This window comes from Halichoerus grypus, chromosome 7 (genome assembly GCF_964656455.1).
Source record: "Halichoerus grypus chromosome 7, mHalGry1.hap1.1, whole genome shotgun sequence".
Taxonomy (NCBI): domain Eukaryota; kingdom Metazoa; phylum Chordata; class Mammalia; order Carnivora; family Phocidae; genus Halichoerus; species Halichoerus grypus.
The window spans coordinates 71,467,820-71,481,863 of NC_135718.1; the positions used below are offsets into that span (position 1 = coordinate 71,467,820).

General features: G+C 44.9%; 1 protein-coding gene across 3 annotated transcripts in view; it reads right to left on the minus strand.

Annotated features, from left to right (window-relative positions):
* TARBP1 (tRNA guanosine 2 -O-methyltransferase TARBP1) overlaps window positions 1-13,697 on the minus strand; it is an 85,087-nt gene extending 71,390 nt beyond the window's left edge. Inside the window, exons 1-6 of one of the 3 annotated variants that reach the window (XR_004922374.2) lie at window positions 12,706-13,697; window positions 7,711-7,808; window positions 6,275-6,344; window positions 3,984-4,132; window positions 3,021-3,073; window positions 1,161-1,258 (exon numbers count right to left, since the gene is read on the minus strand). Coding sequence is in view for 2 of the 3 variants with exons in the window: in XM_036108663.2 (XP_035964556.2) it covers window positions 1,161-1,258; window positions 3,021-3,073; window positions 3,984-4,132; window positions 6,275-6,344; window positions 7,711-7,808; window positions 12,706-13,642 (1,405 nt within the window). In the remaining variant the exon portion in view is untranslated. The remainder of the gene's footprint in view (window positions 1-1,160; window positions 1,259-3,020; window positions 3,074-3,983; window positions 4,133-6,274; window positions 6,345-7,710; window positions 7,809-12,705) is intronic. The other 2 variants (XM_036108663.2, XM_036108665.2) reach the window with 2 other exon arrangements.
* Between the last annotated feature and the right edge of the window lie 347 nt (window positions 13,698-14,044).

A 14,044-nucleotide genomic window follows, 5' to 3' on the forward strand; every position in this document is an offset into this window, starting at 1 on the left:
CCAAGTACCTAGCACAAAACATTTAAGATACTCACCGGAAACTGCTGACTGAAAAATCTACTAAGTAAAAACTGAGTAAACATTTTACTTGCCCTCTCTTCTGTTAGACTAATTAAGTTCCCACTTCTGCCTAACGTCTCACTCATGGCACCGGGAAGATGGCGGGGGCTGAGCTTCCATTTCACATTCATTCAACACACTTACAAGCGTCCACTGCGTGCTGGCCCTGGCCACGGACAGCAGGCACTCAAACCCCAGGGGTGCTACCACCATCCTCTCGCTCTCCACACTGCTGACCTGGGATGTGCCAACATGGTCAGCAAAGCAATCCCCAGACGGCTTACACTTCTCACTTCTGGCAAACTACAGAACATGTGAGTGGACCTTCTCAATGAACTAATTTTTTAAAAGAGTAATCAAAAGAGCCAATTTTCTAGAAACCTAAAGTTGAGATACTTTTTCATCCCTGACTTCTGAGTAGATAGTTCCACTGGTCATTGTTTCACCCTATTTGCAGATGAAATACAAAAGGAAATGTGTGTCTGTTTCATACCCGGGATCGCTTTATAAGCCACAAAGCCACAAGGGGAAAAAGGACCCAGGAAGTAGAGTTAAGTCCTTCTGCTGCTCAACAAACAAAATAACACTGGGTGTTGCTCTTTGATTACCAACTTAACTCATCAGAAAGGAAAATAAATCCCCAATCTGAAGAAGTGGGTATTTCTAAGATACAAGGTCTACATAAAGCAAGTATATTTTTCGTTTACCTGTCAAGTTCCTATCTATAGAGGGGCAGTTTTGCCACAATGGATATTCTGTTTACAACTTTTTCCTAAACCCAGGTCTCTCTTTCTTCAACCAATTACACTAATTTTTGGAAAGCGAATAGAGAAAACTAGAAAAGACGGCCAATGGCAGCACACATCCTGAAAGGACTTCCACGCTCCTCACGCCAATACCGGTAATAAGTCTTCTGTATAAAGGCAAAGTGTGTACCCAATTACAATGAACGCCTGTATAATTCTGACAAAATATGTATATTCCCGAAAAAGAAAACTATTTTGACAATACTGATTATAACAGTCATAGGATAGCGCTTATCACCAATATACTAAAAATTTTAAAGCTAATAAATTAAAAAACTCTTTACTGACACATACTCTTTATTTCTTCTGGAAGAAGAGAAACATAAGTGACTAAAAACTTCTGTAATTTCAATCCCAATGGAGAACCACTTCCTATCAGCTGGCCTGGGGACCTATAGACAAATGAGGGGAAAAAAACAAATATTTAAAATTTACAAATAAGTATACTGAAACTAAATGAACTATGGCTCAAAAGTCTTTCAATAACAATCAGAACATCTTTTCCTGAACCCGCATTTTATTCTTCAGTGAAATTCTGAAAACCCTTCTGAATACAAAAACATCAGGATCTTCTAGGAAAACGGACATGAGTTAGTATCGTAACACACTAAGTAGACATGGATTTCCTTTTATGATACTTTCCTTGACACACACTATGAATCTTGCTAAAATAGCATCATCTTAAAAAAGTCTAAAAAAGTGATCATTTTCAATCATATTTTATTGTTTCCAACGTATAATCTAATGATTTCAAATCTTTAAGTATAAATAAAAGAAATAACATTCATAGAAAAACATATATGAGTAATTAATGATTTTTGCAAGAACATATAATTGTTAACATCTACTAAAGTCATGTTTTTTTCCTGCTATACGCTTCCACCAGGAACATTACCTGTTAATTGAACACATGAGAGTGCGAGAAAACTGAAGGCATTTCATAACAAATGTGTCTGTCGACTCTTTTAGAGGCACCAAGTAGGTTTTACCGCTCTCCAGCCGTCTAACTGCTTCACAGAATTATTCAGTAGTAATGAGTTATTTGAAAACTAATTGGCAAATCAAGTGTTGCTATGCTCTTTCAATATTTATTAAATAGAATTAAATATTAGTATAACTTAGCACAAACTAATTTAAACGTTTTAAAGAAACTGGCAATGCAGGGGTTGTCTATTTAGAGGTATACTGAACAGAAGACTTGCAAGTATACGTTTAGTTCATTAGTATTCAAAAGACCACCTAAGCTCAAAGGCAGGGGACCACTGTGAAGGTGTAATTCAAGAGTACGGAGAACGCTCAAAACACGAGGCTCCCGCACAGCACTGACACGCCCTCCTCGCTGTCTGACTGAAGAGGAGGAGGGGCAAGAAGTGACATATTCGCGATAGCGGCAGCCTCTGTCAGATTTGGAAAGGGCACGGTTAGTGAGCCCTGTGGCACTGCACTGGAATCGGAGGTACTGCTGTGACCTCGGGGTTTTTCACATGGATGGACAGACGGACCCTGAAACAGACACAGATCAGCAAGTCTGCTCAGCAGACAGAGCTGGGGAACCGACGTGCACCCACAGGGAGAGAAAGCGCGATTGAGCAAACGTGGTGACACGCTGACATCGGGGGGATGTGGATGAAAGGTACATGCCGACGTGCACCCACAGGGAGAGAAAGGGCGATTGAGCAAACGTGGTGACACGCTGACTTCGGGGGGATGTGGATGAAAGGTACATGGGAATTCTTTGTATTATCCTCACAACTTTTAAGTCAAAATAAAAAGTTAAAAAAAAAAAAGGAAACCAGTTTGGAGTGTTGGTTACGGTCAGCCAACAGCACTACAACTTCCAGGAGAGCTGAAGTCAGAGCAAGGGGAAGCAAGTAAGCTCGGCGAGATCTACTTTCCATAAACCCCAAGAGTGGAAGGGTTCAAGGTAAGAAAGAACACAAAAAAAGGGAACACTTGATATAACCAATAGAAGAAGAGCAAGAAGAATAACACACAAAAGGGACTTCATAGTAAGAAAAAGTTGAATGTTTATTCGGCAACATGTGTGATGTACGAAATGCATTAAACAGCCTGGTCCTATTTCACAAACACATTACATTTCTATATCGAGGACATATTACTACACAGCTGCTAGATAACACAATGTTTGTTTACCTGATGTACAGAGAGCTCTCTGAAAGTGCATCCATTAATGGTCCAATAATAAACTAAAACAAAACAAAACAAAAATGTAACTGATGTTAAGTTACAGTTGCAACTTTGAAAAGTCGGCTTGCCTTAGCTGCATATCCCAGCAGGGCTGCAGACGAGCTGTGCTGAGCAAAGTGGAGCTCTTCCACTGTGGGCTAACTCAGGGCTAATAATGGAGGGTACCTTAACTCCACTGCTACAACAAAATGCGTACAGAATCTTCCCACCTGATAAAAACTGAGGAAGAGAGATCATATAGGGCCAGCAAGGAAGGAAAGGAGCCCAAAGAAGAAATACATGGTGGAAAATAAGCGTAGTTACAAGGACAAACCAAAAGAGATAGATACGCAAGAGAAAATGTGAGCCCCTGTGCCTGGAAAATAAAACGGGAAAAAACTGTATCTTCAAAAATATTATAAGACACTGGGTCAAAAAAGCATGTGTCTAGGAAGTGCAGGAAGGAGAATGTGGAAAATGATACATATCAAAACGCGACAGCATGTCATCAGTTAGGAAGGTTTCGTAGGGTCCCTCTAAATGCGGGTAAATTACCCTAAGTGATCATGTGACTCACTGGCACTACAAGACTTAAAATCCCAGCTGTAATTCTCAGTCTCTGCTTTGTGTGATTTCTGACAAATGGAAGTACAGATGCTAATAAATGTAGCTCAAAGGCAATCTCTGCTTAATATAGTAGCTAACAATAATTCATTGGCTCAGAACTGGGGGAGGAGCATCACTCAACAAACAGCAGCAATTCAGAGATTCAGACCTGTGAAAACAGCATCATTATGCAAATCCATAAAATGTCACTTGCTCTGAGAGCCCTAGTATGTATTTTTTGAAGATCACATTATGACGCAACAAATGTCTTTACCTCTCATCTCTTGACAAAGAGAGTAAGGGGGAAGAAAAAGGCCTCATTACCTCAGAAAATTCTGGTGAAAATGGAAGAATCTTTGTTTCATACAGCTCCAAAAAATGGATGACACCTTCTTTGGTCAGGATTTTATTTTCACTTTCAAACATTCTTTTATAAATACACATATGCCAGGACGGGTGAAAGAGCCAACACCCTGTGGAGATAGAGCACGTGACGCTGACACTGGTTCTCACGCTCTGTTGCTCCACATCAACTTCAGTCACACAAGAACACGCTGACTTCGTTCTAACATACAGTGAGTTTACAGCTCAATGAGACTCAGGCAGTCTCATTTAGAAAGACAGCAAGCCACTTTACCGCTACCACAGCGCACACAAGTTAACTGTTGCCCCATGCACACGGGTTGGACCTTCAGATTTGGGGTGATTTCAAACAACCCTTTTGTCACCCTACTTCCATCCATTTTTCCCACAGAAATCTGAGACTGTCACTCCTCTGCTTAAAACCCTTGAATGGCTCCTCATACTCTCGGAAGAAAATCTGAACAAGGCATGAAGCGACCCCGAGAACAATGCCAACGCCACCCCAGCCTCCCACAGCCACCACCCTGTGCCACGCTGGTCCTTTGGGTCCTCCGCCCCACCTCAGGCTTCTCACACGCTGCCATCTCAACTCTGAGCTCCAACGTCACTCCTGAGGTGGGCCTTCCCTGACCACCCTAAGGGATGGCCTCACTCACAGTATATTCTATTTCAGTCCCTTGTTTGGTACCTTCATAGAACTTATCATTACAACTTTTTTTTTTCATGGAAGAGACAAAAATTAAGTGAAAAGTAGTACATCTGTCTCCCCACTTTATCCCTAGCACTTAGCATATACTGGACACTAAATGAATTTCTATTAAATTTATAAATGAGTGGGAAAAAAAAAAAAACCCAAACAAAATAAATATGTACCTCAGAGATATTTTTTAACTCTTTTGAAATATCTTTTAATTCTTCTAGAAAAAAATTATTCAGCATTTTTAACTCATGGCATTCTAGAAATGAATTGGTCCATTATTTGTAATTTACACCAAGATGCTTGCTTGTTCAATGCTTTGGCAATGGTAATTTTTCCAAACCTGTCACTGCTATTTGATTTGGTCTGCCAAGAGCTGTGGGCAAAACGTGGTAATAAGAGAATCATCTTAATAGTAAATGCATAAGTGAAGTCACAACAGGATTCAATTAAATTCTAGCCCCAGGTGACTATAGATTCTTACAGTCCATGAAAAATCCCAGTGTATCAGAAAACAACAACAGCACTCGACTGGATAAAGCTCAACTCCTAGGGGTCGAACTATTAAAGTTGTAATTATCTGGAGTAGGCACTAAAACCCATTTACCCAGGTTAATTCTCATGGGTAAACACGATAATACAGCAGTTTATCATTCATATGCATACAAAACACTGTCAGCCTGCATTTAGCTGTTTTGTTGATAGAAACAGAGTCTCACAAAATAATTTTAGGAAGCTCCAGTTTCTTTCTATCTCTCCTAAAAAACTCTCAAAACACAGTGCTGATTAAAGGCTTAAAAACCATACTTAAAACTATACCTTGGAATCTTCCTAAAAAGTCCAAGATACAGAATAATAACTGAAATCCCAAAAAAGTAACAATGAAACAGAAAGAGAATAAGAATGGAAAGCAGTAAAATATATAATACCAAAGAGCCATTATTAACAATGTAGAGCACACCATCATTAAAACATTCCTAAAGAGGCCTTATCTCTTAAAGAGTGTATACTCATATACTCAAATGATTTCAGACAACAGGATCTACTGTGGTGGGTGGTGGGGGCGGCGGGGGGGGGGATGCTTCACGGTCAATGGCGGGGAGGAGGCAGTGGGGGAGGCTACAGAGGGTTGAGGGGCACAGGCTGGCCACGTGCCGGTCACTGCTGACGCTGGGTGGTGAGGCTCACTTTACATATTCCTCTCCTTCTGTAAATGTTTGAAATGTTCCGTGAGCAGAAGTTTACAACGTTAACCATACCGCTAAATTACAGAACACTCCGCAACCATTTAAAGGTATGTTCTCAAAGATCAAGGATACAGGTAAGCGCATTTGGACACACTGCTCAGTAAAACAGAACCTTACGAACGATCAGTCCAGAAGGCATGTATCTGGAATGTTAACAGCTGTTCTCTTGGTGGCAGCAGATGCATATTTTCTGTTACACTTTGATGGTTTTTCCAAATTCTCTATAATGCCTAAAAGTTAGTTATAAAATCAAGCGGGGAGGAAAAAAGCTCTAAATGTATAAAAATCAAAATACAAGTAACCATTACCGTTTTCTTCTGACACTGCATATTCAAACAGACTGTTTAGCTTTGGTAAAACTGGCTTTATAACGTGGATCTGAAAACAAAAACAGAAAACCACATGAAATAAAAACTCACCTTTAAAAATTAAGATGAACTTTAAAACTTTAAAAATTCAGATGAAACTTACTTTCATCTATTGTACAATAGCAGCCCTACCACACAGAAGCTACCTGATTCTCCCAGTTTTTATATCCTATAAATTCCGGTCTATGAGACTGAGTGTGACAAAGCTAATGAATACGACCTAGGACACAGTGACAAGAATGTCACATTTGTACAGTGAGTATCAAAAATCATGTCATGTAATCCTCAACTGTCCTGGGAAATAGGTAGGGCTGATAATACCAACAGATTACAAAGAGGGCAAAAAAAAAAAATAATCCCTTGAGGCACTCAAGTGATGTTCAAGGCCACACGTGTAGAGTAAGGCCAGACTACTGTAGGTAAAATAGGTAAATTAGAGTTTCTAAATAAATTATAGGGGTCTTAGGTATCTGATTAAGGAAAACCATAAAAGCGTATTTGAATTTGGAAATGCTTTCTTTGTTCCTCATGCACATTTAGCACATCGTAATTATTTCAGTCCACGAACGCCTGGTGCACACTTGGGGTGATAGCTAACAACGAGTACCCGGACAGCCAGCCCCTCAGAGGTCTGCAGCAGACACACTGGGAGGCCCTACACCACCACGGGTTCTCCACGAGTGATCCCAGGGCAGCAGAGGCATCATCCGGGAACTGGAGAAACACCCGCATTCTCAGGCCCCGCCCCAGACCTACTGAATCAGGAACTCTGGGGACCAGACCCAGCAATCTGTACTTTAACAAGCCATCTAGGTAATTCTAAGGAATGTTAAAGTTTGAGAACGACTGCACTAGATTAGGTCATCTTAAGAGATTCCGTTCAACTTAAAAATTCTACAAAAGCAAATTCAAAGTTAAATGAAAATGATTTTTCACGTTTCCACTTGCAGGACCAGTACACACAGCTCTAAGAATGAAAATAGGAAGGGAGGGAGGGAGGAAGGGAGGCAGACAGGGCAATTATTTACTTAACAACTTACCTCAAATTGCCTTAAGTAACATTTTCCTAAGTCTGTATTTCTTTGAAGATTATTCATAATGCTGAGAAACTAAAAACTAACACTTCAGAAGTAAATGTCAAGGGAAGAACAAGTAAGACTAAAACTTTTTGAGTGACAATTTAAGTCAATTAGAAGTATGCTTTAATTTCCTGAGTTAACATTCAGTTTTAAATTGCATTTATGCCAGAAAACAAAGTACATTTGTATCCTATTATGCTTTATCCAAATTGGTCTTTCTGCATTGCTTTTATAGACTGATTAAAAAAAATTAAAACTGCATCTACACAGGATTTGTTAAAATATGAAAACACTTACCTGATTTCCTTCTAGAGTTTCCATAATTAAAATATAGTTTTCCCAAAACTTTAGAAGCTCATCTTTCTTCTTCTCAGACCACCAAAACAGACTTGGGCCTGATATGGTTTAAAAAGGAAAATTAGTTCCTCTTTTGTAGATTTCATAAGTTTCTTAATGACAATCATTTTTAAAATAATGCCAGTATTACCAAATACTGTATTCTCTAATAATGGAGAGTGTCCCTGTACCAAAGCCTAGATAGGAGGCTTGGGCTAACAAGAATCTCAAAAGGTTTTTTTTTTCCTTTTAATTAAGATTACTGTTTTAGAGTTCTTGGTAAGAATCATGGATTTGAACACATAAACCCCACTTTCTCTCCCTAAGAACCTCATTATAACAGTCGAGGACGTTTCAAAGGCAAAAACCCAAAAGAATGGCGAAAACAGGGGAGCTGACAACAGCAGTGAAACTTAGTTTGAAAATCAGAGAAAAGCCAAGCAGACTCAAGAAAAGTGAATATAAAGTGGCACATGGAAAGCCAAGAAAAAACCGGATTTACACTGGAACCAGACCTAAGGAACTGGCAGCAAAAGTTACTCTGTAAGTGGAGGTGAACAGCAAGGCTAAACTAAAAAGAATTTTGTTTGGTGTGTTTAAGAAACAGATCTTCAGTGCCCTTTCCTATGCTCTGAGCAGGAAAAATACTGGAATTTATTCTCTGGAGAAGGTAAAATTGTGGGTCTCTGGATTGAGATGCACTGGACCCTACCAGGGTCGGGAGTAAGTGAACCCCTTCCACCTGCCCCTTCCACCACAGGAGCCCCTCAGGTCCCAGAATGCTGGCCAGGCCTTCACTATGCGGCAGCAGACTGGAAGGTCTCCGTTGAATCTGGCCAGCCCAAGAAAATACTGCCATCAGAGATTACCCAATACTGTGCGGCTTGGCCAGATCACCTTGCAGTGAAGTTCACAGTCAGCAAGCACCACTTATGTGTTCAGAGCTTTAAACTTGATTTTGGGTTCATTATTTTTTTTTTAATTAAAGATTTATTTATTTATTTGAGAGAAAGAGAGAGAGCTCATGAGCGAGCAAGGGGAGGGGCAGAGGGAGAGGAAGAGAAATCCTCAAGCAAATTCCCTGCCAAGCACAGAGCCTGAAGCGGGGCTCGAACCCACGACCCTGAGATCATGACCTGAGGAGAAAATGAGTCAAAGCTCAACCGACTGAGCCACCCAGGTGCCCCATTGATTCCTTATTCTTAAATATAAACAGTTATCTAAGGATCACCAGCCATCTGGGGAAACATCCACATTGAAGATCAAGACCAAAACAAACAGGAAATTTGGAGAACAAAACTAAGCCAGAGGTAGAAAACCTCATGCTGTCATAAGAACAGGATACGATTAATAAGGGGATATTACAAGAACAAAAAAGATCTCATGAGAATAAAAATTGGATAGCAAAAACCAGAAACTCAAAGGACTGGAAATAAAGTTGAGGGAGTCACCCAAGAAATAGAACCAAGAGACAAAATCATAGGAAACAGGACAGAAAAGACACTTTGATAAACCAGTCCAGGAGCTTCACTATCCAACAAGAGAACAGAAAGCAGAGAGGAAGGGAGCAAAGAAAGTAACTCAGGAAAAGTTCCCAGAACCGAAGAACATGATTTCCAGATGGACCAGGTCCACCGAGTGCCCAGCAGAAGGATGAAAACTGACCGGTACCAAAACTGTGAAACTTGAGAATGATGGGGCACAGTCCCCACTGACTTCCATGCAGAAGAAACAGAGCACATATAAACAAACACGATTCGCAACGGTTTCTCACACGGCTGGACAGCAAGACTGGAAGCTCGAGCTTCTAAGACAATAGATCGGAGCCTTCAAAGTTCTGAACGGAAACGTTTTCCACGCTAGAATTCTATCCCCCATCAGACCATAAATCAAATGGGATGGGAAAACAAAGGCATTTAGACACGCTTGGTCTCAGTTTCCACTTAGGAGAGAGAAAGCTACAGAAGAACACTCCTGCCATACTGACAAAGAGAAAAGCCTGGACAATACACACAGTCCTAACCCCCTGACAGCTGAGACTACAATGCCTCCAGGGGATGGGAACTCCAAAGGGCAGAAAGCCTCTCTCCGAGAACACACAGGACACACGAAGTGAATCTACCTCTGGCCAAGTGCAGGAAGAAGACGTGGTCACCAAAAAGTAGTTTAAAAAAATCAAGGAGCAGCACCTGGGTGGCGCAGTTGGTTAAGTGTCCGTCTCTTGGTTTCAGCTCAGGTCATGATCTCAGGGTCCTGGGATCGAGCCCCATGTTGGGCTCCATGCTCAGTGCGGAGTCTGATTCTCTCCCCCTCCCCCTGCTCACTCTCTCTCTCTTACTCTAAAATATAATTTTTAAAAAAAAAAAAGGAAAGAAAAGAAAAAAACAATGAACGTTTGTTGAGTTTTTCAAGGTGAGCTGTGGGCTAGTTTTGACAGCCTAGAACCCTGGGAACCCCAAGGGAGTCTGCAACCACTCACCAGCTCGTTTCCTTAGGCATCCCCCAGGTGATCTGAGAAAGACTGTGGGAAAGGCAAGAAACTTTGGAGCACATGCACGCAGGGCCCACATAGGTCTGAGAGGACAGCGGGACTAACTGGGGCAGCCCAGCCCAGCCCTACAGGAGTACAAGGTGGTGGTCAACTGCTGAAGCCTGTCTGCACCCAGGACCCTCCTCAAACAGGAGACAAAAGCTGTCTGCCCCTGGAGGAAACCCTGCCACATCCCCAAACCTGTCCCGGCCCCGACACCAGGCAAACGTTGGCCACCCGAGGGGATGGAGAGAAAACCTGCTCGCCCAACCCTGCACCGACAGGAGGAAACCCCCTCATGCCCAGAGTCCTGCACTGATACAAAGCAGTGGGGGGAGGGCAGGAAACCAGCAGTCAAGACCTACCACAGATAGGAGCAGAATGCAGCCACCACAGGAGAGGGTGAGGGAACTCTGTGGTGTTAGCATCAACGGCTTCAGAAAACAACAACACTGAGGAAAAACCTTTAGGGACTCCTGGGTTCCCACTGAACACGAGGTAGCAACACCCCACAACCACAGCAGCAACAAGATCCAAATCCAGCTTCACCATAAACTAGTGTGACCCAAGCCCCAATACCAACGGCCTCACAGAAGAGGAGCGCTCATCTCTAGACATAAAGATCTACTTCATGCTACTAAAGAGTGACCCCCTTGCCCAGAGAGAAAAAAAAACCAAACTCCGAGATGGCCCATGCAGAGGACTAATACAGGACTACGATTCACATGTTAAAGGATCTACGGGAAAAGGTAGACAACCTGTATGAACGAACAGATGGGAATGGAAGGGAATGGAAATTAAGGGTCAGATGGAAATAAAAGAAATAGAAACGTATCAGGGGCGCCTGGGTGGCTCAGTTGTTAAGCATCTGCCTTCGGCTCAGGTCATGATCCCAGGGTCCTGGGATCGAGTCCTGCATCGGGCTACTTGCTCTGTGGGGAGCCCACTTCTCCTTCTCCCCACTTGTACTCTCTCATTGTCTCTCTTTCTCTCTCAAATAAATAAATAAAATCTTAAAAAAAAAAGAAAGATTTAGACTACTAGCTAACACTTTAAGGCTGAATTACTGATAAATAGAGAGAGAACCAAACAAATCTGTAAATGACGTAATTCCAGGAAAGACCTGCAAGAAGGAAAAAAAAATCACCATAATGTACTACACAGGTCACCTGTGAAGAACATCTTCAGTCATAAGTTTGTAAACGCTGAACTCACATTTAACCGAAGTATAACTATGGCAATTGATGTTGATTTACCCAGATTATTGGAAGACAAGTACCAAAATAATCAGCTAAAAGAGGTACAAGTGGTCGCTCTCTGCGGGGGCAAACCAGGGGTGGGCAGGGAACAAAGACTATTGCTCATCTTTAAAACTCTGCAGAATGACTCTTTGAAATAAATGACTTTAATTTCGGTCATTTAAAATGTGTGCTCCAGGGGTGCCTGGGTGGCTCAGTCGTTAAGCGTCTGCCTTCGGCTCAAGTCATGATCCCAGGGTCCAGTGAAAACTTGCTGGATAATCACCAATTTGAGGACTGACAAAATATTTACTATCTAACGTTTTAGACAAACATGAAAATCTACTCACAACTTCAACCAAACAAAAATCCCTTACCAGTAAGAGGCGGCTACAGTTGAAAAGGTAGAAATTTTCTATGTATTGGGACAATTTTGAATCATTCTATTTTGGTCTTGGACAGCTCAGAAAGATGACTGAAGCGCCCTTTCACACATTGCAGTGAACAAACCAATCAACAGTTAAGTACCAAGTTGAAGGGAGTCCTTGCTAGTTCGGCCACTCTTCTTTTGTAATAAAGGAGGAAACATAGTCTCAAAAGGTTTAAAAAAAACTACTTAAAATCGGACTCAACCTATTAAATCAATAGCAAAAATACCCTCAAAAGGTCGACTTAAGGACCCTACATTTAACAAATTTTAGTCCCGAATGAGAGAATTGCCAAGGGAAATTTCCAAAGAATGTGATGATTTCTAGGACAGAATTCTAACGTTCAAAACTCAATCCACTGGTCAATACAAGTAAATAATTTTTCTTGCAATTTGATGGAAGCTAACCATTCCTTCCTATTAGGATGAACCTACCACGAGATCGCTCAAATTTGGGCTGTAAAATCCTGCTTGGGCTCAGTCACGTTCCTAATTATTCCACAGGTGCAGGGTTCCGCCCTGCTTTGGGTCAGAAAGAAATGCTGACTGTCCTCAGCTGCAGTGATTTGGGTCACTTGCAGAACACCCTCGAGGCGAGGTTCCCAAGGTTTCCAGGCTTTAAGGTTAACGGATACCCACTAGGCATGGATGGCGGAGAGCTGGTTTTTGGAAGCAGGAGCCCCCGCCCCCCGTCCCCCGTAACCACCACCACCACCACCCAAAGCCAAGTGGGGCTGGGCCGGAAGCCAAGAGGCAAGTACCGTTTCCTGCCTGGGGGCCGCAGGTGCAGTGGGCCCCCAGCTCCGCCGACACCTCCACCGCCCTCTGCAGCAGGTAGCGCGCTCGCTTGCGCGTCAGGGCGTCCTGGGCCTGCGCCAGCCCCGCCTGCACCGTCCTCCAGAAGCGCCAGCAGCGCCGCGCGTCGGGGTCCTCCTCGCTCGCTCCGAGACCGCGGTCGGCGCGGGGCTCGGGCAGCAGCCTCTCGGCCAGGGCGCTCAGCACCAGCAGCTGCGGCCCGACGCAGTCCGGTTCCGAGGGCGCCCCGGCCGCGACCAGCCCGCTCCATACGACCCGCAGCACCGCCCCACCGCACTGGCCCAGCGCCGGCAGCAGCCTCCCGGCCGCCAGCGCCGCCGCGTCCTCCGCGGGCCCCGCCTCATCCCGGTCCCTGTCGGCGCCCAGCGCCAGGGCGAGGGCGGCCTGCGCCACCCGCTCCAGCAGCGGCCCGTCCTCGCGGGGCCGCAGGCAGGGCCCGACGGCCGCCAGCACCTCCACGGCCGCCTCGGCTCCGGACGCGGGCCCCCCGGCGAGCAGGTCGCGCAGCGCCTCCTCCGCCAGGGCGGCCGCCAGCTGCGGGCCCCCGGAGAGGCGGGCGCACGAGCGCAAAGCGGCGCTCGCCGCCCTCAGCACGCGCCGGTGGTGGCGGGCCGGCGGGCCGGGGTCCGAGGCGCCCGCCGGGCGCCCGCGCAGGCCCCGCAGCAGCGGCACCAAGTACCCGACTGCGACCTCGCGCGCCGCCTCCGGGAGCGCGCCCGCGCCCCCGCCGCCACCGCGCGTCTCCTCGTCTTCGAGTCGCTGCAGCAGAAAGCGCAGCGTCTCCACGCGCTCCGCGGACGCCTCCCCGCGGCACAGCGCCCCAAGCAGGACCCGGGGGTCCCGGCTCTGCGATAGCAGCGTTTCCGCGAGGACCCACTCCATTTGCCGTGCGCGCGCCGCCGACACCCGGCGCCCAAATGAGGTGCCGGCGTGCGCGAGTGCGTGCGCGTGCGCGGCTGGCCCGGGCGCACGCCTGCAGGGAGGGGGCCTGCAGCCGGGCCCTGGTACGGCTCAGCGCGCCCTGGGTTTCTGCCCATTTCACGGCCTGCAAGCTGATCCCTCTTTGCCCCTCCCTTACTATTTTTTACAAGAAAGGTGCCCCTTGTTAAACGTTACTGTAGCATGTGCATCAACTCCATCAATTCCTAATTGGAGATTGGCCTGCCCCAAGGCCCTAAATCAAGTAGGCGTGCCTGTGAGCGGGGGAGGGGGAGAGCCGAGGTACACCTAGGTGCACTTCACAGCCACCTAGAAGCTTATTTTCAAAAAGGCACAGGCCGGCAC